Source organism: Branchiostoma belcheri, unplaced genomic scaffold (assembly GCF_001625305.1).
Source record: "Branchiostoma belcheri isolate BF01 breed outbred unplaced genomic scaffold, Haploidv18h27 scaffold24, whole genome shotgun sequence".
NCBI classification, from domain to species: Eukaryota; Metazoa; Chordata; class Leptocardii; order Amphioxiformes; family Branchiostomatidae; genus Branchiostoma; species Branchiostoma belcheri.
This window is the reverse complement of record NW_017803843.1, coordinates 1,382,849-1,405,769: the sequence shown is the minus strand read 5'-3', so window position 1 is coordinate 1,405,769 and position 22,921 is coordinate 1,382,849. Positions and strand designations below refer to the sequence as shown.

The 22,921-nt window shown below is 39.7% G+C and overlaps 1 protein-coding gene across 1 annotated transcript in view; it reads left to right on the top strand.

Annotated features, from left to right (window-relative positions):
- Positions 1-383: 383 nt before the first annotated feature.
- The window catches only part of LOC109471011 (kinesin light chain 1-like), a 39,175-nt gene continuing 16,637 nt past the window's right edge, over positions 384-22,921 (top strand). Inside the window, exons 1-13 of the mRNA XM_019770157.1 lie at positions 384-550; positions 6,584-6,828; positions 12,134-12,364; positions 13,835-13,916; positions 14,448-14,673; positions 18,263-18,350; positions 19,150-19,251; positions 19,417-19,500; positions 20,406-20,495; positions 20,571-20,660; positions 21,430-21,523; positions 21,887-21,939; positions 22,217-22,281. Of these exons, the coding sequence (XP_019625716.1) occupies positions 6,595-6,828; positions 12,134-12,364; positions 13,835-13,916; positions 14,448-14,673; positions 18,263-18,350; positions 19,150-19,251; positions 19,417-19,500; positions 20,406-20,495; positions 20,571-20,660; positions 21,430-21,523; positions 21,887-21,939; positions 22,217-22,281 (1,439 nt within the window). The 5' untranslated portion in view covers positions 384-550; positions 6,584-6,594. The remainder of the gene's footprint in view (positions 551-6,583; positions 6,829-12,133; positions 12,365-13,834; positions 13,917-14,447; positions 14,674-18,262; positions 18,351-19,149; positions 19,252-19,416; positions 19,501-20,405; positions 20,496-20,570; positions 20,661-21,429; positions 21,524-21,886; positions 21,940-22,216; positions 22,282-22,921) is intronic.

Here is a 22,921-nt window from a genome sequence, read left to right as displayed (position 1 = left end):
TCCACCCCTGCTTTTGGTTAATATTGGTAGGACCTAATCTTGTAGTCTAAGGCTAAAATGAATGAATATTGAAACGTGCCCAGGCAGAACTAAAGAAGACCTTGTCCTTTAGTTCCTTTGAATAATAATGAAATATGATGGCAGGTAGTGGGTCAAAAGTCAAGGTTTTTTTCAATATCACCTGAGGTAGTGACATGTTTTTTGTGGTATTCGTAGGTGTTCCAGAAAAATTCCATTGAGCTGACACATTTTCTGTTCTCAGTTTTATGAATGAGATTTTGCTGATTTCAAAGCATTGAAACGAACAATACCTATGTCAATATTTGACTATGTGCTCTAAGCCACGCCCACCTACATGTGTAATCGGACCTGGGAAGGATGATGTCATCCTCCGCAATGCATATTGGGAGCGAAGACGGCCATTTTCCGGTGTCGATGGCGGACTGCAGACGAAGACAACGAAAACCGCACCTTTTTTCGCACAAATTATGAACTCTATAAGTCAGAGATACCAGTAGATAGATTTATCGGGCGCCAGAGAAACTAATAGGTGAGTAGTACGCCTGAGCTATCTCCACAAATGCGCTAAAATGCCATTTGCCTATGCCGAATCTGATGCACTGTCAAAAGTACCTCTGCGATTTCGTCTACGTGTGATGCTGGCTGATCTCAAGCCCGACCTGATCGCTATCAAACGGCCACATCTTCTCATGTAACTCTTGCCAGCTTATATGTCGTTGATTTTATATACTTTCAGTGCTTCTATAAGCCGCGATATTCATGGAGGAAATTATGTCCATCGCTGTGTTAGGGTGACGTGGAGGAAAAGATAGCTGCTTCAAAAGAGGAAATTATGTGCCTGTCTTTTGACGGGATTATTTTAGTCATATAACAGTTACTTGTGTTTCGTTGACTTCGTCCACCTTTCCATTATGTATATGTAACATTTTTGGTCGTTCAAATAACAGTGGCTTTCTGTAGGAGTTACCTGCGATGTAGGTGCTAGGTGGTGTCCATTTGAACTAGACGTTGTTTACACCAAAGGGATGGTCACATGACCGTCTGATTTCCAAATTTTGGACAACGCAGATTTGCGCAAGGGCGTGGAAAATTTACAAATATCACATTTTCCACAAATATCCATGTTCATTTCTATCCAGGCCTGTGTGTAAGCAAGGAGGTTTAAAAAAGCTCCTTGGTGTAAGTTAGCTACGATACAGTAATTTAAATTATCCTTTTGTCTACCAAAAATTATAGCTGCAGGTTACTTACTGTTATTGAAATGACAGTTTCCTAAGACCATATGTTTTCTTTATGCTCAGCCCCTTGTTGATCATTGTGCTAGGTATTTTTACCTGTAGGTGAGTTTGTCATTTTCCAGGGTAAGGAGGTTGGGTAATCAGGACAGTCTGTGATACATTATGTAATTTATTGACACTGAAAAAAGTGTACACCTGAGAGTGTGTGTGTACCATACTGTTTCGAGGAAAACATACATGTATCTTCTAAAAAATACACGGACAGAACATCATGGAAGGAAAGATGTAGGTATAGGTGTAGCAGGGTGTAGTCTGAGAAACAACATCAGCAAAGAGGGGGCGTGAACTCACTGGGGTTTGACAGTTGAAGGTCCAAAGTACACCGTGTTTACTATTTGTACTGTGGAAAGCAGCAAATAGAATGAAGATCATATGTACAACACATCAACTATGGCCATTTTAATAGGTTTTCCACATTCACATACCAGGTATAACTATAAGGTTCATGGTATATTTTTTTTCAGTTGAAGTTTTGAATAGAATTGCTTTGGTCAAAACATGGAGATAATGGCATGGAACAGAGTATGTAAATATCAGAGACCTTGTTATTGTGGAGAGAGTCAATGTGACCACCTGTTTATATGCTGCACCTCACTCCCAGTCACATTCTAGCAAGTACCAAATTTGTTTACACTACTAGTATTTTGTACATAACATACATTCTGTCTTCCCTCAGTAGTTGTCATTTGATTAACAAGTAGACAGTATGAGATGGCAACATATTTGTTCACAAAAGAAGGGCGAATGAGCATCAATGCTGTGTCATTTAACTTTTTAATATGCTCATAAATTTTGTTGAAAATTTTACAAGACTCTGTGGAACATGGAAGGAACCATTTAAACCCTTAACTTAAGGCGACAGGTTGTTCCCGTGATGATGACCATGATAGAATCTGACAGTCTTTTGTGAAGTGGTGTCTTGGGAATGGTTCTGTTCAGAACAAATTACTTGCATTGACTGGATGCTGATACTGACCAAAGCCTACAGAAGATAAGCTATCCTGTATAGGATTAGGTCAACTCTTCTGATGATTGTGGCAGCCACCAGTCACTGTTGAAGGAAATGTAAATGTATGCTATCATGTGACAGATATTTTGACAGGTGTGTACTGAAACATGAAGATGCCCCTTTGTCAACATGAAATCACGAAGGGTCACATGTGAGTCATATGCATCCAAGTGAACAATATGGTACAATGTATTTGTGTTTACAGGAGTCACATGTGATATTTTTAAACCCTAAACAGACAATGTTGTAGTAGAAAAATGTAGCTATACAGGTTTGTTGCATGTGGCTAAACTGTTCACTATAAAGGTCAACAAGGTTGTCTGGTACCATTTGTAGGGCACACGGCTGATGTGTTGACAGCATTGTTCATATCCAATGAGTAATTTTGGGGGGCTACTTTTTGCAATTCAACTTACTTCAATGGTATGTTATATATAGCATGATGTAGCTAATAACTATATGTTTAATAGTATGTTGTATCATCAGCAAACATCAGTTAAGTATGCCTTCATCTTTTATGGATTTAGGTGTAGATTTCAGCCCTGACAGAATTTTACTCCTTATACCAAATATGTATCTTTTCCACATGTCAGAAAGGGTTGCCATCCTTGTTCCATTACAGTACACTGCTCCTTTGTTTTCTACTTCTATTCTAGATTAGATTTGCAGCTGCCCAGCATGCCACGTTATGAAAGAAGAGGACAGTCATTGGTTAAAAACATCAAGATGGATTTTGAATATGGAAATGACCTTTTTTACTATCACAATTTTGCAATATAAGTAGAACATGATTAATGACAAATTGTTTTCTGATACTGTGATAGAATATGTTTAAAGTTGGTACATTCAATATTCCTAATTTACTACTTGCTACATGTCAAACATGTGCACAGTGTATTTGATCTTTGTGACTTCTGGTTTGATATCTGATCCCAGGATCAGCTCCTGACTAATGTAGGGCAGGTCAGAGCCCTGGTGATGTTACTGTATTACATTTTTGCACCAGCCCAAAGGTGAAAGAGCAGTCACTGTATGAAATGTGCATATCTGTTATGTGAGGTAGGTTACATGTCTTAGCGATGACAAATTTTGACAAGTATGTCATGTTGATCAACTCCAGAGTGAGTCACAGACTTCCAAGAAGGCAATAAAGGTTTTGGAAAGGAAAGTAGATTAGGCCATTTGCATGATGATTCATGTAGTTACTAGTACTTACTACAAATTATGCAATACAAATGTATTAGTGTTGAAAGACTGCTAAAATTTGATAATCAAATTTGGATTTGAGACAGAACAAGACTACCCTAATGATAGATGCTTTCATATTGTAATAGATTTTGGCTGACAGATTTTGGAACATATGAAAATCTTCCACAAGATAACACGTATGTACTGAGAATGTAAGTACTAGTATGTAGATCTAGAATCACCTGACTGAGAACAGGTGTCTTGTAGTTGTAGTTACATCTTGGAATGTACTATCATGTACGGTTCAAAAGAATCAAAAGGTCTCATGGCACATTCACGTTGGATACAGAGTGGGTTGTACATACTGGTACATTTATTTTCCCATGGGATTGGTAAGCCTATACAGTTACCTTGTGACCTTTTGGTAATACCAAGGAGGTTCAAAAAGAAAACCTCTTTGTTTTTACAAAATATGAATACTAGGACAGTTTTGTATGTATTGTGCTAATGTGTGGCCTGGCAGATTGCATTCCTCCAAGGTTGGGATAAATGCCACTAAACTGGCCTTATTTGGGAGCACCTGGAGGTTAGTGCATGAATGTTAATGGTTACCTGGATACATTCATCTGAATTATTGATAACATGTAACTTCTGGATTACTGTGAGTTCACCTTTCATCGAGACACATTACTCTAGTTGAAGGGGAATTCAGGTATACAGAACTTGATACATCTGTTCAGCTTCCTGTGGAGTTTTGTGGTACTGCTAGATGACAAACCAAGAAATCCAGCCAGATATATATATGCATACAGTGCAGCATACCTTGTCCTAGCATTTTGGTAGTATCTGTAGTATTTGCAACTGGAATTCAAAATATGTCTGATGATGCCAATTCAATTTTGAAATGAAAGTGTCTTTGTGTTAAAACTGAAAGACGAGGGGATTGATTTAATTATTTTAAGGATAGTATGGATGACACACTCTGTTGATAGGTCAGTGTAATTATGGCCTTGTTGGAAGGTGCATATATAGAAGAGAGATGTTTTTGAAGTAGAATGGCGGGAGTGCGTGCGCGGTAATGCCATGGTAATGGGCCTCCGACGTCAGGCCTGTCACCGGGGATTTAAAGCACGCCGTGTTAGAATATGCACCGCCTCATCCAGCGGACAATAACATCTGCACAGCCATGTTCATATCAGGTAATGTGGGGAAATTTCAAGGAAATTGGATTTTCATGTGTGTGTTTATATATTTGTTTAGATAGATGTAATTGTATTAGAAATTAACTACAATATTCAGTTAAAGCTCACATCTATTTAACATAATAGGAAGTAGAAAAGAGGACGTTGTAATTATTGATCTGAAGGATGGCTGGAAAACAAGGGAGGAAACAGGCAGAACACTGGTGTATACATTATACATTATACTTGTGCATCTTCCACAATGTCTGAGACTGTTGGTCCCTGAAATTGACAATTTCCTCTATCTTTGTAATTCTTAGCCCTACTGTCTGTTTGGCCTCTATGCTTGGTAAGCTAGGTGTGTAATTTGTTAGTGGACAAGGTGTATTATTTTCCTCTATTTTGTACCTCAGTGGTCTGGCTAATTGTTGTCTAATTCAGTAATTGGTTAGGTTTGTACTCAACCGTGTCAATGATTACCTAGTCTAGAACTAGAACATTCTGGCAAAACCACTTTTGTTGGTGGGCATAGGAAAGCAGCCGTGTCTGCTGAGCATACGTCTCTAGATCAACATACCATGCTGAAGGTTAGGTATTTTTTTGTTGGATGAAGTAAACTGTTTAGCATGATCAGAAATGTTTCTAAGGTTGTTGTCTTAGGTACATGTGTAGAGTAGTATTTTATAGAAAACATAGAATTGCAGAATGTGGAATGTATTGTTTGAATGAAATTTGTTCCTTCCTATGTTAACTATGCCTTGTGGACTGCCAAAAGTCAAAGAGGGAACATAGATATACTAGCTAGTAAATGTTCACACTGTGACAGTCATGATGTAATCAGATGTTTTATATCCTACCACTCATCTGCAGTGTTGGGAACACATTTTGTGTGCACAAATCATCGCCATATCTCCCCATCTGCCAGAACAAATTGGTGCTAACATTACTGAAGAGACTTGCATGCTGTAAATTATATTCCTGTACTGATACTTATTATGGTTCCTATTTCTGATTGCTGTGTTCCATGTGTATGTAGGTCCTTGTGAAAGCTTTGTAATTTATGGGTGGGTTACAGTTTGATGTTGTGTTTTCTTCAAAATAGTGTAATGGGTGATTTTTCCAACAAGATTTTATTTTTTGGAAGGCTTGCATTTAAAAAAAATTTACACAGACCGTGTTAGTTGCTAGGAACGTCAGTGTCAAAAAGTACAATTTTTTGTGCCACAGACTTCCCAGCTGCATGTGTAATACAGGTTAGCTGCCATGTATATGGTAGCCTAGGGTAATCATGGAGGAAACAGTGAAATCATTACAGGTATTATTGCCAGAAGATGTACTGTAGTACTGCAATTATGTATGCAGATTTGTAAATCAGGACAGGATAATCCCAGTTATCTTGTTTATCAATGAAGGTTGCCCAGTTTGTGTTGTGTGGATTAAACCTGGCAAATAGAGCTATCTCATGGGACGGTTTTGGCCGGTGTTCACTTCATGATGATATAGCACAAGTTGCAGGTTTACTGTTGGATAAAAGTGCCAATTAAGACCTGCCATGGCAACATGATTCGCAGTCACACACACAGGCGTTTCAAAGACGTGGAACCAGTCCAACTGCCTTTTCTCCTGAAAATCGATAAAGGAGCTTGAAAAGGGAGTACTGACCATTCCAACAAAAGAACCATCTTTTTGGAAAGACTATGCTGTGATGCCAGCATTTATTGCCATGTATGGGCTAAAATTTTGCTTTAACCAGAATGCAAGTGTGTTGCTAAAATGCAGTACTTTTATAAGCCTGCTTTTTTTATACTTCATGATACACATGATATGTCTCTATTTCCTGCAGTGGTAATTTTGAACTTACCATTTTTTCCCTCTTAATCCTGCAGAGCTGCTCGGGATGAAGATGACAACAAATACTACCATTTCACAGGAGGAACTTTTAACGGACACAAAGACTGTAACAAAAGGCTTAGAGACTCTGAAATCAGAGCACAATGGCATCCTCGGCTCCTTACTGGAGTCGCTCAAGTCCATCAAGAAGGAAGGCGTGGACTCCAACCTGGTGGAGGAGAAGGCAGCCATCATCAGGAAATCACTGGAACAGATAGAACTGGGCCTGGGAGAGGCACAGGTCAGTCAATATGCACATCTTAGTCAACCAAGGCTGGACATGTTGTAATACAATGTACAGACTATTGCTGGTATCCTATGAAGTATTCAGACAATTTCGTCTTTCTAAGTTAGTCTAACAGTAACTGTAGGCTATTTTTTGATAAGCAGAAAATATATATAGTATATTACACAGCCAGTCTTGATTTCTGATGAAAGATGCCTGAATAATTTGCTATCTCTGAATCATAAAATATGTTTTGCATTGTGGTAAAATTGATATTGCCAGACAAATTGTATATGAAGATCACTTGTTTCCTATGAAACATTGCATGTTACTTTTCATAAACATGTAGTTGTAAAAATACAAGGTAAGTACAAGGATTGTTATACCTTTTGAAGCAGATGTGGTTAGTAATAGTATGTTTATTGCAGTAATTACAATCACAGTAGCCCTGAGAGATGCAGCAATGTTTTAGTTTTCTGGTATGGCATCCCAAGATTTAGCAAGAACTGTGTCAGTACAGGCACATCCTTTGTGCTTCACTGCGCATACAAATTGTATGCCCATCTTTATTGGGCCTTTCATTGATCAGTATGCAGCACTTTCACCACTGAGGAATAAGTTGCTCTATTCATGTGTCAGGATGTGAAGTTCTATGGCTGTTTTTCTTCAGATCCTTTGAAGCATGTCAAGTAGATAGGCTGGGACAGAACTGGACCGTGAGAAGTACATGTCCCTTGGTGTAACAAATCCTGTCTGAATAGGAAGAAATATGTTTTTAGTCTATGACTGGAATAGGAGATAGCGATTTGGACTGTTAGTTCCACTGTTTAACTGCCATGAAGGCAGTATAGCGTGCAGTAAAAGGGTAGTCTTATATTGACATTTCTTTCTGCAGATCTTGAAACCCGTAGAGACATCCCGCTCAATAGCTGCCATGAATATTTGATAAACTCCTGCACCCATCACATGACTGGAGAAGTGATTGTGAATTCATGTCGCAAAGCCTGGAGGCCATTTTGTATTCCGCTCACCATTCCAGGTTTTGATTTTGCACACGATATGAAATCACCTGACCGTGGCACCATCCTGTCACGTGCTGTTGACGTGAATTTTGCGCAGTGCTGCTTGTTTCGGGTCCACCGAGTAGGAGATTGATGACTCAGCAGTAGTCTCATTAGTCTACCATCTTGTTTTGACATTGAACTGTGAGATGCAGAGGTCATTCCTCATGATGGCATGCGCAGATATGCAAGCTTTTAAATCAGGTGTATTGGATGGCCTTAAGCCTGTGGAATATATGTTTGGCCACAGTATTGTTACTGCAGAATAAAACACTTTTGTCCTCTAATGTATTAGATAAATAGATTTAGGTCTTAGGTTTTTCCCTTTATCATCTTATGAACAGTTGAGTTGTAAATCACAATTGTTTCGAAGAGAACTGCTAGGACATTTAAAGCAAGGAGCAGAGATCAGCCGTGCCCTGGTGATTTCCTGACATGTCTGTAACCTGTACCAATATTCCCAGCACGTACCAAGCATTGATTAAAGCTCTGTTGCCATGGTTATATAGCTCTTATCTAGGACATTTGGACGAGATGTACGTTTATTGCTGACTACAGTCTTCATGGAGCATTAATGGTCATTACATACATGTACTGTGCCCTTTCCCACACGGCTAGAAATGTTCTGTAGCTTTAGCTTTAATCATAGCTAGCTACTGCATTGTGTCAGTTGATACTGCTATACAATCTAGACTTGTTATCTTAGTTACAATTGGCTGCCTAATTACATCACAGACTTGGCACTTGACAGGCATGTCGGTTCCATGTACAAAATACATGCATAACATGGAGCGCTCATCATTATTGTGGTTTCTTTGCCCTGTACTGATAAGAAAAGTCCATATACATGTACAAGTTGAAGAAATTATGATTCATGGCCTTACTTTCCATCAGTGATTTTAGCATAGGTAGAAATTTCAACATCAGTGGCTGAATCAAATGTTGTACCATCATCTTACATTAGTCAGTGTGGAATAGCTTTTGCACGCAATCATGACATCAGCAGTGTCAGAGATTGGGGTCTGTACATGGGAGGAATTTTTATTAGGCCCTGACTTTTGACATATCTGTTCCAATTATTCTGGTTGTGGGAACTCATGAAATTATCATAGATAGAGAATTACTTTCTGACAGAACATTTGAGGAAAATTAAAATGATAGTTTTGGTGGCATGCTCAATATCACAACATGAAAAAGTTGTGCGAGCATTAGTCTTGCAAACATCTATGCTGGTAGTTATATAAAAATAAATGCTTTCTACAAGCTTAAGCAAGAAGCAATCATTTCAAGCAGTGATTTAGGCTTAAGCGCCAGTGTTGTGCTGATAAGGACAGGTACAGCAGGGCTTTACTGTTATCTGTGTGGAACACACCAGGCACAGGAGGCAGCAATGTTGCTGTAAGCTTGCAGGGCAGCTTTATGACACTTCCAGCAATCTATAAACGACTGCCAGGTGAAGGAACGTGAGATGTAAGCAGACTCGACAAGATCAATCTCACATTCGGGACTCAGTAGCCGCCAGAGAAACTGGAAGCCTGAATATTTGATATTTCTTTCCTGGACTCTGTGGTAAGGAAATGTGAAACCTTGCTCAGCCATGGTTGGAATTATAGAAGGGAGCATGGATGAAGGAGGCTTCTTTGGGCTGTTTTGGGTGAGTTGATGGCGTGCTCTTGTTGGTATTATTAATGTACATTCCAGCCTCCACATAACAGGAGAAGTGTCAGTATGTCAGCTAATGATGCCCCAGCTTTCATGGAGATGAGATTGCTAGGCTGGCCAGCATGTCACAGATTGGCTAGTAATTCCTAATGGGACTTGATGTGATGCTAACAGATTAAGATGAAAATATTGTTGAAACTTGAAAGGGTTAGGTAATGGTTTATATGATGATGTGGCTCTAGCACCACGCACCACATGTGACAATGTCTTTCAAAACTCTTTGTCATTATTTACAGTGTCAGAGATTTAGAAGTATCCAAAGTTCCAAACCAGTACATGTATTCACATATTCATAAATACATGTATGTATCAACAACTATATCTGAAGGAAAACTGATTGATCTGACTGATTGGTGCCAAATTGAAATAGTGTCCCTGTGTTACATTTTGATAATGTACATGTTGTTTGTTATTGATGAATAAGATTCTGAAGATGATATTGTAATGTCAGTTCAGATAGAAGGTTGAAAGGCTATAGCAGAAAGAGAGATCCCACACATACGGTGTACCAATGAAATATAGATGATTTCTCCATTCAGGTACATGTAATATGAAATGGCAGTCAGTGTAAATGTTTGAAGGCAAGGCAGGAATATCTTAAGCTGCAGCCGTAGTGGTGGAAATCCTGGTGGAAACAGCTAAAAGACATTTCTCAATTGTCTTACCTGGAACTCTTTCAGAGGAGATAGTGTAATGGACTAATTCCTCCAGGGCCCTCTGTAGGAATTTGTTCAGATCTCTGTTTCCATATCAATCATCTAAAAAGCCTTACATTTCTTGTTTGGTTGGGTTTAAAACTGCTTGCTTGATTCCTTAGCAGTGTAGTCATTTAGTCATGATGGTCAGACAGTATCATGCATGATGATCCTCTAGTTCATTGTTGCTTTGTCCATCGTGAAGCACAGATTTAAAAAGATGACATGGTATATCTTTGAGTACTACTACTAGAAGAGTAATGTTTAATCACACAAAGTTGTGCAAGGTTCTCACCAGAAATTTTTCACAGCACGTGTCAGTAAAGAAGCCACATATTGAGTCCCAAAGACATAACCACAGCAAGGGGGCTGGTATTCCCCCAAGGGACAAATTTTGTAAAGTTATAGCTTCATTCTGAAGAGAACCTTTCATTTTCTTAAAGATTTATGAAGGGTTACAAGGTTCTCCCCCAAAATAAAATATCCCTACACTGGTTGAAAGTTACTAGTAGTGTAGCGGACTAAATCACAGCTTAAGGGGTCCAAATCACATTGTAGGGGGCCCCTACACTCAAATAGCCTGATGAGAACTATGTCGTCCAAATCTTCTGAATAGGGTTTTGTGCAATGGTGCTTTCCTTGGTGCTGAAAACCTGGTGCTGATCACAGCTTTCCTGTCAAAGGCAAAGTTGGGAAAATTTCTTGCGGTTGTGAATGTGATATTGTGGCTGTAAGTTCTTCTAGCCTTTTAGTAGATATACAGATTTTGTCCATAGACTTATGTATGTAGATATGTATTGTTTAAATCTACTGGAGGAAATGTCGTGTTTTGTAAGTAAAACAGTGTCAACCAGATGATATATAGAATGTGTCATATTGATTTTCTGTCACAGTAGAATATCTAACATTCAGTATGGAGGTGTCAGATTCAGTAGAGGGATTAACTGGTATGGAAAACATGGTGTTGGTTTTTATATCAACATGGTTCAGTATTACCTTTTCATGTACCAGAATCTGGCATAATTATTTGCTAGTCTTAAGAAAATGTTCTGCGCTTGCTGAACCTCCAGTCTGGAACTATTCTTGTCTTTGTCTCTGTCCTTTGAAATGCAAGACATATCACAGCCATCTTTGAAATGTCTTTCATGGGAATAATGGTTTGTGCCTTATATTGGTCAGGATTTAAGGCAATTGATATGGAAAGCATGGACATAGGGGTCAATTTGAATTGAGTACAGGCAAAATGAGGAAGGAAATTTGGTACTAGAAAGAAATTAAAAGTAATAGGTTTCCTGTTGTGCATAATCAATTGAAATTGATAGCCTTGGAGACAGGTCATCTGTGCTGTAGGAAGTAGCTTTTAGTGGTCTTTTTCTTCTCTCATAAGTAGCAAGGAATACATCCAAGATATTTTGAACTCAGATACAGCATTATTGACTATACTACAGTGTAGGCTATGATACCTCCACCTATGCAAGGAGATGATGTTTTTGGCAGTTTCAGTCAGTTGGCTTGTTGTCTGTTTGGTTTGTTTGTTTTTATATGCACACTGAAAGTGTAACGACACAGTTGATAATGAATTTCATAAATTTTTGGTAGCAAATAGACCATGGCATTTGAAAAAGTCCAGGGATTGTTAAGAAATCTTCAGCTTTACAACTTAAGGCAAAATCCTGCCTTGGACTTTAATCTCCATCATCATCTACCGGGTTCTGTGTCTACAGTCATTTGAAAGTTGTAGTCTATATGTTATGCTCTTTGAATGCTTTTTCTTATGAATATTGGACATTGTACATTACTGGTAACATTGCAGTCATAGTCATAACGAACACATCCTTGCAGGTGATGGTTGCCCTTGCCAACCACCTGAATGCGGTGGAGTCGGAGAAGCAGAAGCTGCGTGCGCAGGTGCGGCGGCTGTGCCAGGAGAACGCCTGGCTGCGGGACGAGCTGGCCAACACGCAGCAGAAACTGCAGATGAGCGAGCAAAACGTGGCCCAGCTGGAGGAGGAGAAGAAACAGCTGGAGTTCATGAACTCCCTCAAACAGTATGATGAAGACAAGACACCCACAGTGAGTACACATTCAGAAAACACGCTAATCCACACACCCGCCACGGTACTTGAATTTCCTTCTTAAAGAAATCTTACAGTGCAGTGTTAGCCTTTGGGAATGGTTTTGTGCAGTCTGGACAGGTCTGCTGGAACCAACTGAGCAATCGTGTTGCATTGACGTCAGCTGACCTACACCAGGAGACACATGAACCCTCATTCCATTGGAGGAGGCTTTTTCTCCAGACCTGAAAGGCCCTGGCATTATATCACAATTGTGGCAAGTACCCAGAAAGTCAGATTGGATTTGGATAAATTTCTTTGGAAGAAGAGGTCTGTTTTCAGGGTTTTCACCTTTAGGCAATTTCTCAACTTTATATGAATACGAAAATTATTCATTCGGTCATTTGACTGATACAGACCTGTATATAGAAGTATAGAAAATAATCTTGATAATTATGATAGCTTTGTTTGTCATTATTTATTACAAATCTGTAGTAGAAATTTTCTTCAATTAAGTCTGGGTCATTTTCCCCATAAAATGTCCCACAAAATTATAGTATTCCTTCAGTACCTTTGTATATTGGGCACTGCATACATGGTTCACAGTAATGGCTATATTTCACAGCCTAACCTTTTGGAGGAAGTTCAAGGGTCTTCAAGTACTGTGGCATTTCCATTGTGAATCTTCATTGAGAATTTTCATTGTCCCTATGTGTATGACCTCTGTACAGATGTTTATTGCGTATGTCCCTAACTAATTTCAAGTCTGGATGGTAAGCCCATATAATTCCAACCTTATGGCCCCTCTCCGTAATGAAGCAAGCATGAGTAATGCTGCGATAAAATGCACTTACCTCGATCGCCCACACTCCCAGAAGAAATTTGCCGGTGCAGGAACAGGAATATGGCAGGCTCTATCTAATTAGTGTCCAGGCAAATGAGATTGCTATTGTCTGCTGCCTCCCCCCTCCTGTGTGTCGCCAGTGATCATCCAGGTTTGCTCAGGAAGGGTGTAGGGATCATTACCTTCAACTGTACAGCTGGCTCAAACACCACTGAAATATTGATCAAGTATCGGCACTTTAATTAAATTTTCCTGGAGAAATTGCATTCCTCTGTCCTGCTGCAGTCTTGTGTGGCCTGGCCCAAGCATGTGTCTCTGTCGTGCACATATTGAACCCAGGCTGAAATAGGGCTGTTCCTCCTCCTCCTGCCAACCTGCCGTACCGTTTGACTCATGTCGTGCCTCGTGCAAAATGCGCCCCCAGCAAACATCATGCTGACTTTTCTGGAAGAGGAGGACATACCCTTTGCAGACGAGGAAGCAGGGGATGGAAACGTGCGCAGAATTCTCCGGATTGTTCATAGATTTATCGACATGCAAAAGTACATGGTGGTCTATTTGTTTTGTATGGTATAGGTTCTGTTTGAAGCAGTGGTAGTGTGTGGGGTATCATCAGTGATTGGTTCTGATGTTTCTGTCTTACAGGATGATGACCAATCAGAGGCCTCGAGTCAAACAATAGACGACCTGTTCCCAGATGAAAGTGAAGACTCCCAAGCAGGTGGAGGTGGGTTCAAAGTTGAAGGGTCAGATATCCTGAGTTGAAAGACATAATATAATTTGATATTATAGCTGTAGCTTACAGCTGTATATTGTAGCTTATAATTCAGTTTTATGCAGACATTTCATCAGAGTAGATGTCCCATGGGTAATTGTTACAGAACAAGAGAATTCAGAAACTGATTTTAACAAGTAGAAGGCAGAAGGTAGCAAACAAAGATGTCATGTCAGCCTTTTGTGCTGTCGTTCAACCTTTATGTTGTGATCCTACTGTACTCCAAAGTGTTGCTTTTAATTTTGAAATTCTTAAATAATATGTGTGACAATGTGAAGCAGAATGGGTTTTCTTTTGTTTCACCTTCACCTGCATATGCCAATGTCTTTTTTTATAATTTTAGCTCATACATTTTTTCCTCCCTTCTTTGCACTTCTTTTTGTTTTCAGTTTTGTTTCCTCCCAAAAGTTAACATTTTTGTTTTTGTTTTGCGTCCCTCTATGGGGCCAGGCCCTAACCTTTGGGCTCTTCCCCTCCCTGCAGTCTCCCCACAGATGAGCAGCGCGGCCGCGGCGGCGCAGCAGGGCGGGTACGAGATCCCTGCACGGTTGAGAACGCTGCACAACCTGGTGATCCAGTATGCCTCGCAGGGCCGGTACGAGGTGGCCGTGCCGCTGTGTAAGCAGGCGCTGGAGGACCTGGAGAAGACGTCGGGTCACGACCACCCAGATGTCGCCACCATGCTCAACATTCTCGCTCTAGTGTACAGGTAAAGTCTGACTGCTGACTGGTCAGTTGGAGATTATGGACATTGTTAAACATCAACATATTTCATCATGGGCCTGATTTACACGGGGCCAAAAATACAAGTGTCGTACCAAGATCGCGGTGCAGTGCATTGCACACTGTAGGACAGATTTTTTGACGGTGTAAACAGGCCCAAAACCGACACACGGCAAAACGAAAATCATGGCGGCAGCAGTTTGGGGCCTGTTTACATGCCCAAGATATCTGTCCTACAGTGTTTGCCACACAGTGATTTTGGTACGACACTTGTATTGTTTGCCCCGTGTAAATTGGGCAAGACTACCATAGCATACTACCTCTACAAGAATAACATCTAAATACCCTCGTGAAATGTCAAACTTGGTAGTTACATACGTTGGTTAAATTGCTGTGATTATATACATCACCAAATGCACTTTTATGTAGATTGGCAATAACAATCAAAATGGCAATATTATGATTATAATAATAAAGAAGTTAATATTTCATTTCCTTGCTTCACCGTGTTACATAGAACATACAAACAGGTGCACAATCGGTGACTTATGGGCCATAACATAGACCTTGCGTTATCTAACATACCCATACATCTCTACCATTATCAGTGATATCTTACACCCCTTTGTGTTGTCTACCATAACATATGCTTTATGTACTATTCATTACTGAAATGATACTTCTCAGCACGTTGGCTGTGGATCATAAACCTCACAGTATTTATCTGTATGGTGTATGATTAAATGTTGATTTTCTGGCATGATAAGAACTATTGAGGTGAAACAGCAGTGCAGTGATTTGTTAGAGACAAATATAACATGAAGAAACGCATTAAATGATAAGTGATAAAATATGCTTTTCATTAACCAGCCATTTAACATACTTAATTTTAAAAGCATTGGGGGGGGGGACAAGCAGTAATCTGCCCCAAAGCTTAGTCCAGTCCTTATGGACATAAGTTGTTAAAACTGGATGAACAAGGGTCACAGGTGACCTACTACAGACAACCCAATTTATCTGAAATAGGTGACATTTTTAACAAAGAATAGAGGGGAGTTTAAGTTAACTGCATACCTATATATAAAAGGCATATCAAACTTAGACTCAATACATATACAAAATCTTGCGAAAATCAGACATATCTTTAATGTCACCAAATTTTAAGTCCAGTTGCAGAATTGTACAACAATTATTCCACTCGATGAAAATTATAATCTTTTGCTTTATTTCAGAAACTATATTTATTCCAGCAACATAATGACTCATCACCCAGGCCCTTCCTAAACAAGCCTTACAGAACCGTCCCTTCCTCTGCGACATGTAATTTTTGGTGCAGCTGATCTATTGAGCTGTTTTATCGCTGCAAGCCTCAAAGAATACAGATACAGCCGGGTGACGTCAGACTTGTGATGGCATCTGCAATCTAGTAATCTCTGTCTCCCTGATGGGGCCAGAATAAATCATGACGGGAACGACTTTTATTGAACCCACAGGCCTTTCTGGAATCTTCCACAGCCATTGATTTTTTTTGTTCAATTGATTGACTCAGGAGTGGGAGATCCATTCCAATAGATTTTACTCTAAGATGCCAAATGGAAGATACAGTTCAGTAGATTTTACTTAAAGATGTCAAATTCAGGTTCCAGTGATGGACTGTGATGTTTGAAACTAAGGGACATAATTTAAAGGAAGAGTTTTTCATGGTCACGGATACATGACACAAATTTGGGTACTTACTTCATATCCAAGTGTGTTTACAAAAGGACACATACTCATGATTTATGGTCAGGAGCTGATATTATAAAGTACATGTACAGTACAGCTTCCAGCATCTTTGGCATCTACTGCCTTAGAATCGATATGTGTATATGTAGTGTGCTTCGCAGTACAATATAAACTATATCACATGTCTGCCAATGGCTTGACTTAAGGAATGCTGCTGCTTTGCATCAAGGATGGAAATTAAAACTCGTTTTCCTAGCTTTTAGCAGTCACAAATCCTTCCAGCAGCTCCATTCTCTGGAAAATTATATAACTGACCTGCAAAGCTGAAAGCTATGCTAATTCATTCCATTTAGGATATTGTGGAAACCGTTATGTATCCCCCATACTGTGCCTCATGCCACTTGTACAGGAATGTAGCATAAAGCCTATGTAATTGATGTTGTACCAGCTATCCCATTTGTGCCCTATACCCTGGATAGAACTGTTACTTTTCAATATGTCAGCTGCACTGCATACTAAGTACATTCATGTACGCCCATACCGCCGGTAATCACCATGATTATGTGACAGCTGAAACAAAAATGATTGGAGTTGATGTACCTGACAAGAATTAACAAGATCCAAAATTATGCAGATTCCAAAAAGAGTCTCGAAAGTTTCTCATGCAACATTTTTCACAAAAGTACCTGGGAGACTGTTAGGTGTATGGAAACATTACAGATATTGGTATTGATTTTGTCACTATAATCAAGGGAAAGTCAGGGCAATTGCAGGTAATTGATTTTGGTGCAGAGTAAGGGATGATCCGTGGGAACATGTGAGGGAGGGCAGCTGTGTTCTAAGAGTAGAAATGAAGGTATAAATGGAAAGGGTTTGTAGGTGATTGATTTAAAGATAAAATGGAGAATCCTACATAACAGTGCATGCAGCTTTGATACTGAATACTATACACCCAAATTTTTAAGTTCAAAGAATAAGCCCTAGTGGAGATCCCTGAAACCATAAATTTGCATTGAAGTAGATTTGCTGTTTTTCATTACATGTTGATTAGAAATGACAGACCAAGTAGGATTTGCTCCACGTACAGTGCTTCTATGTGAAGACATTACCGGTACATTGATGTGAATGGGCTGCTGAGTCAGAAACACAATAGCAAAATAGATCTATCTTTCTTTTAATGCACATCGATTGCCTCTCTGTGGTCTTCAAAGGGCATGAAGATAGTTGAAAATTTAATGTGTCTTCATGTTACCATATTGTTCCATGTAATCCATGGTAACTGGCACTTGCGTAAGCAGCAGCCAGGATGTCCAGACAAAACTCCACACCCAGATCAGAGTCTAGACATTTTCCTCCAGTCCTGATTGTTGTCTTCACCATCCATTAATGATGAGATGGCAGGAGCTCTCTCCCCTGGGCACACAGCATTAATATTTCAGTCTTACTGTCAGAATGGTGTCAGCCCTAAATCATAGCATACTGCATTACTGTAGAGTCTTAACCTACGATACAATGCCACACCTACGGATGTGTTTGTCAATAATTAAAGAACTGTATGATCAGGAAGGCAGGGAATGGCCAATCGCAAACATGACACCCTTTGGGATGAAAACATTTGATTTTGAATCTTGTAATGAATTTAAAAATAGGTAGACATAAAATGCATCAGGAGAAATTGGAAAGTGTTCATGTCTACCTTAGATTGAGGTTTCGACTTTCATAAGTTTTATATTCAAAAGTCGCAACATGTCATATTTGGAACCTTATCTTAACACAAAGTATTTCATGTACTGATAACCTAAGGTGTGTGAAAAATATATAGCATTAATAATGTGCATTTCTATCCTCAGGGACCAGAATAAGTACAAGGAGGCAGCAAACCTGCTGAACGATGCTCTGGCCATCAGAGAGAAGACACTTGGGGAGGATCACCCAGCTGTAAGTACAGATGTAGTGAGAAGATTTATTGGTCTTACAAATTTCAAATGTTGGGCAGTGACAGAAAGAGACTGGAAAATTCATACAGGTCTTACATACAAACATGTAATGGCATGTATTTCATCATTTTGTATGCTCTAATCACTCCACCCTTACATGAACCAGGACTAAAATTGCTGTGTCCTAGACCTTTTTCTACATCACCTGTGCATCAGCAAGCTATAAGAATTTTGATAATGATGAGATACAGTGTTTTCTCCTGGGGAAGGTATCAGCCTGGTCACTCCATCAGCACAAATCTCCCCACTGATCATCCTGCAGATTTGGGTCATCTCTGTCCCATAGCTGCAGAAAATTGGATGTGACTGCAGTTTTAACGGTTGTCATTTTGATTCCAGGAGATAAAAAGTATATTTAAATCAGATTTCCTTTTCTCACATTGGACCTATCTGGCTGAAATCGGTGAAAAATTAGGCCAATGGCCACCCAAGGATCACCCACTCCTTGCTGCCTCTCCCTGTAATCAGTACAAAATTATGTTAAAGGGCTTCCATAGTAGGGTGAAGGTTAATGCTGTAGTTCAGTTATGTGCAGACAAACTGCAAGATAGACATTTCAATGCACCAATGTATAATATATCATTGCATCCTTCATTAGAGTTTTCCGGGAAGAAGAGGTAGAGAATGATGTTAAAATCCTCCAACAAATGCCCCATCCTTTTTTTGAGTTTGATGCAACATGTCCTTAACAGCTGTACAGTTTTAAGAAACGACCCAAACATATCCATGTCACATGTCAGGTTGCTGCCACCCTCAACAACCTGGCTGTGCTTTACGGCAAGCGAGGGAAGTACAAGGAAGCTGAGCCACTCTGCAAGAGAGCCCTGGAGATCAGAGAAAAGGTGGGCCCAGGCACTGCTGATGTTGTTATAGACCAGAAATCTTTTTACATTTCATAATGCTTTAACTTTGGAGTAAAGGTAAACCAAGGCTACAGTCAGTAGTAACCACTAGCTAGTAACCACTCCCTTCTCAGTCCACTGACACAGTGCTGCTTCCCTCTATAGGTTCTTGGGAAGGACCATCCCGATGTGGCCAAGCAGCTGAACAACCTGGCTTTGCTGTGTCAGAACCAGGGCAAATATGAAGAGGTAACCCCCTGCCCCCCCACTAGACACTAATGATATGCCTCCTGCACTTCCTTTAAGTTGTAGATCATACAGAGAATGGAATAAATAATTGTAACAAAAAATTTTGGTTGAGGTTGCCCCAAACAGTTTAGGAGTGGGTTGTTTGCAACTAATCATACTAGCATGTCACACTCTAACAACATGTTCCTATGGCATTTGACAACTCTGTGTTGATTGCATGTTTGGATTGAGACTGCTTTGTGGTATAATTCTATGCTATCTTATAACTAACACCATAACTTTACTGACGGTGTTTCACGATTGCATAGTTGGAATGGCAAGAATTAGATGTTTGCATGCTTTTTGCAGTGAAGCATGATGATACAAAGTGTAGTTTGGCTAAAATTTGCTTGTTGCTCTGGTTTGGATGAAAAGACTAACATGCATTTGATGCTTATCCTTGTAACAACTGTATGAGGCTGACATTTGCCACTCTGACACGTAGGGTTCCTATGCACATGGAAATTCTTGGTATTTTGGCAAGGGAAGATGTGAAAATTTTATTGGATTATATGTCCATCTTCGAAAATCAGATCTGAAAATTTTGAAAACATCTTTTTATCATTCTGTGTATATGATCCCTTTCTCCTCATTGTAGTGAGGCTTCTGTAGGACTGCATGTAATTGCTTGACCATGTGTGATATCAGCTATGCATGTGACTGCCACGCCTTCCAAATAGCACGTGTTTGCATGCCGCTGCAAGTCTGCAGATAACATTGCCGCAAATTCAGCTACTTTCAAACTTGCCACACCTCTGCACATGCATGTGTTGCTGCCAGAAGCCGGCAGCTATTAATGCAGCATTTCCAGCAAACACCCTGATGTCAGTGAGGCAGCGACATGTGTCTTACATCACCTTGTACAGGTTGAGTGGTACTACCAAAGAGCTCTAGAAATCTATACCAACAAGCTCGGACCCGATGACCCTAATGTTGCCAAGACCATGAACAACCTGGTATGGACGTCTTCCCTGTTCTTCTGTTTGTTTTTTGTTCATGCTTTTTGAAGTGTTTTGCTTTGCTGTGTGCAGGTGGAAATATACTATCAAAGAGCAGTTGAGATTTATACCCGCAAGCTAGGACCTGACGATCCAAACGTTGCCAAGACCATGAACAACCTGGTACGACCTCTGAACTCTGTCCTATGCCCTGTGTCCTGAAAGTCTTACCCATCTGTGCTGCTAAATTTAATTATATGATACTTAAGAACAGTTTTAGACCTGAAATGCATGCGGATATAGGTTTTAACAAATTTTGTCTCCTAAACCCTGCGTTTTTTTTTCACTTCCATTTCGATAGTAGTTGTCAGTAACATTTCTGTTTCTGGCAGATTTTTTAACAAGATCTGTCAATATTATACAGTTAAGTCTCCAGGTCCCATACAATCCTCCATGTAGTGTAGGATGAAATGCATGATCATCTTCTCCACCTCTTTTTTCACGTCCCTTCTCTTGTGGTGTAAATGTTTGTAAGTTAAGTAGTAGTAGTAGTCAGACCTTTGCCAGGAGGTATCTTTATTCTTAAAGAGAGTTCTGAAATCAGGGGAATGTTGGCATTAGATGATATGGTGCACATTTCTCCAGGTGTCTACTACTGTAGTATAAGTACTGCTAGTGCAACATACCATGAATGAACCATGAAGTAGAGATAAGCTTACTTTGAAAATTAAGAGTGCACAGAGCAGGTTTCTAAAAGTGTCTTGGAACAATCAATGTTATGAAAGGTGGGTTGGTAAAACTGAAAAAAGTAAAAAGGTTTATCCTCAAATAATTTGTTAGGCAAAAATCTTCACATTTTAGACGCTAATAGATGGACTCATGTAGCTCAGGGAATAGCAAAAATTCCATCTCTATGCACTGCTGATGTGAATACCCTGCCCCCCTCCCCCAGGCCTCTGCCTACCTAAAGCAGGGAAAGTACAAGGCGGCTGAGACTCTGTACAAGCAGGTCTTGACACGGGCACACGAGAAGGAGTTCGGAGCTGGTGAGTAGTTTGTGAGATGTTCTCAGTAGGTGCAACTCACAAGTTCTCCAGGAGTCACTACCAGTGGACCAGACTTAATACTGCTTTTGACAATAATGTGTTGTCCAGACCTGTCACTGGCATGGGCCTGTCAGTTGCTCTTAAATGTGGCTTATGTAATACTATAGTTCTTGCCCTATTATGATTTACAAGGCCTTTTAGCATACCAAAGTTAAAAAATATCTTGGTCACAAAACATAACCAGTTTTGTCCTTGGTGAGATAATGTGTTATAAGAAAGTTTGTACGTCATTTCTGTATCACAATTAAGTCCCAGACAGCCCATTGTTCTCCCTGTGATGTGTAATGTTGTGATGTTCTCCAGGCTCTGACAGTAAACCCATCTGGATGCATGCAGAGGAGAGAGAAGAGAACAGGGTAGGTTCAGTCATGAGGATAGCAAAATTATCATTGATCAGTAGAATTATATTTTGTCAGTATTTTGTCAGGATTTTGAGGAGAGTCAAAGTAATGTCAAAGATAGTTAGCCCCAATTGTATGTGGCTATCTCATGTTTCACACAGTATTTAAGTGGAATCCCATCAGGCAGCTAAAATAGGTATTTCATCTATACAGTGTACATTGTAAAGCCACAATGAAACATGTCAAAACTTAACATTGAAACCAGACATAAGTTACATTCTTCTTCTTACAGGGAAAGTTCAAAGACACTCCATACGGTGACTATGGTGGTTGGCACAAGGCAGCCAAAGTTGACAGGTACAGAGTGTGTGTGTCCCTCTCATGTTATCTTACACTCACCTCTCCCCATCTGTAATGGACGGGAAGACTCTTTTTGCACGGGTTTGGTAAGGGAACTGTAGTGGGCATGCCACTAACCAGCACCTCCCTACAACAAGTACATCTGTAGGTATGTATTACTAACAATGACCTCATGGGTCAGAGGTTTCTTACATGTGGTTTGTACACATCCTTGATTGTATCAGAACTGCATAACATTCAAGTCTAAATGCATCTATTCTATAAAGATATGTAATTTCTATAAAAGCTCTTGTGCAGGGTTCGAAATACTTTTTTTCAGGTACGTGCAAAATTGCACATTGGCAAAATTTTTAGGTGCAATTTGAAAAATTTATGTGCAAAATTATATTTAGCCTTGCATCTTTAGGTTTGGAACTGTTTTACTGTGTATCAACCTTCTTAGCCTGCCACTGCATATAGAAGTTTTAGTATACATTAAAAAGAAGGGACCAAACAAAACATGAACAAAGTATCATCTGTGTTTATAAAAAAAAAAGAACACAAAAAAAATTTGTCGGCATTAGCTTCAAAGGACGCCGCTAGTGACCCCCGGCCCTCTCACTCGTCATAAAAATAATTTACCAACAGTATGCGAGCA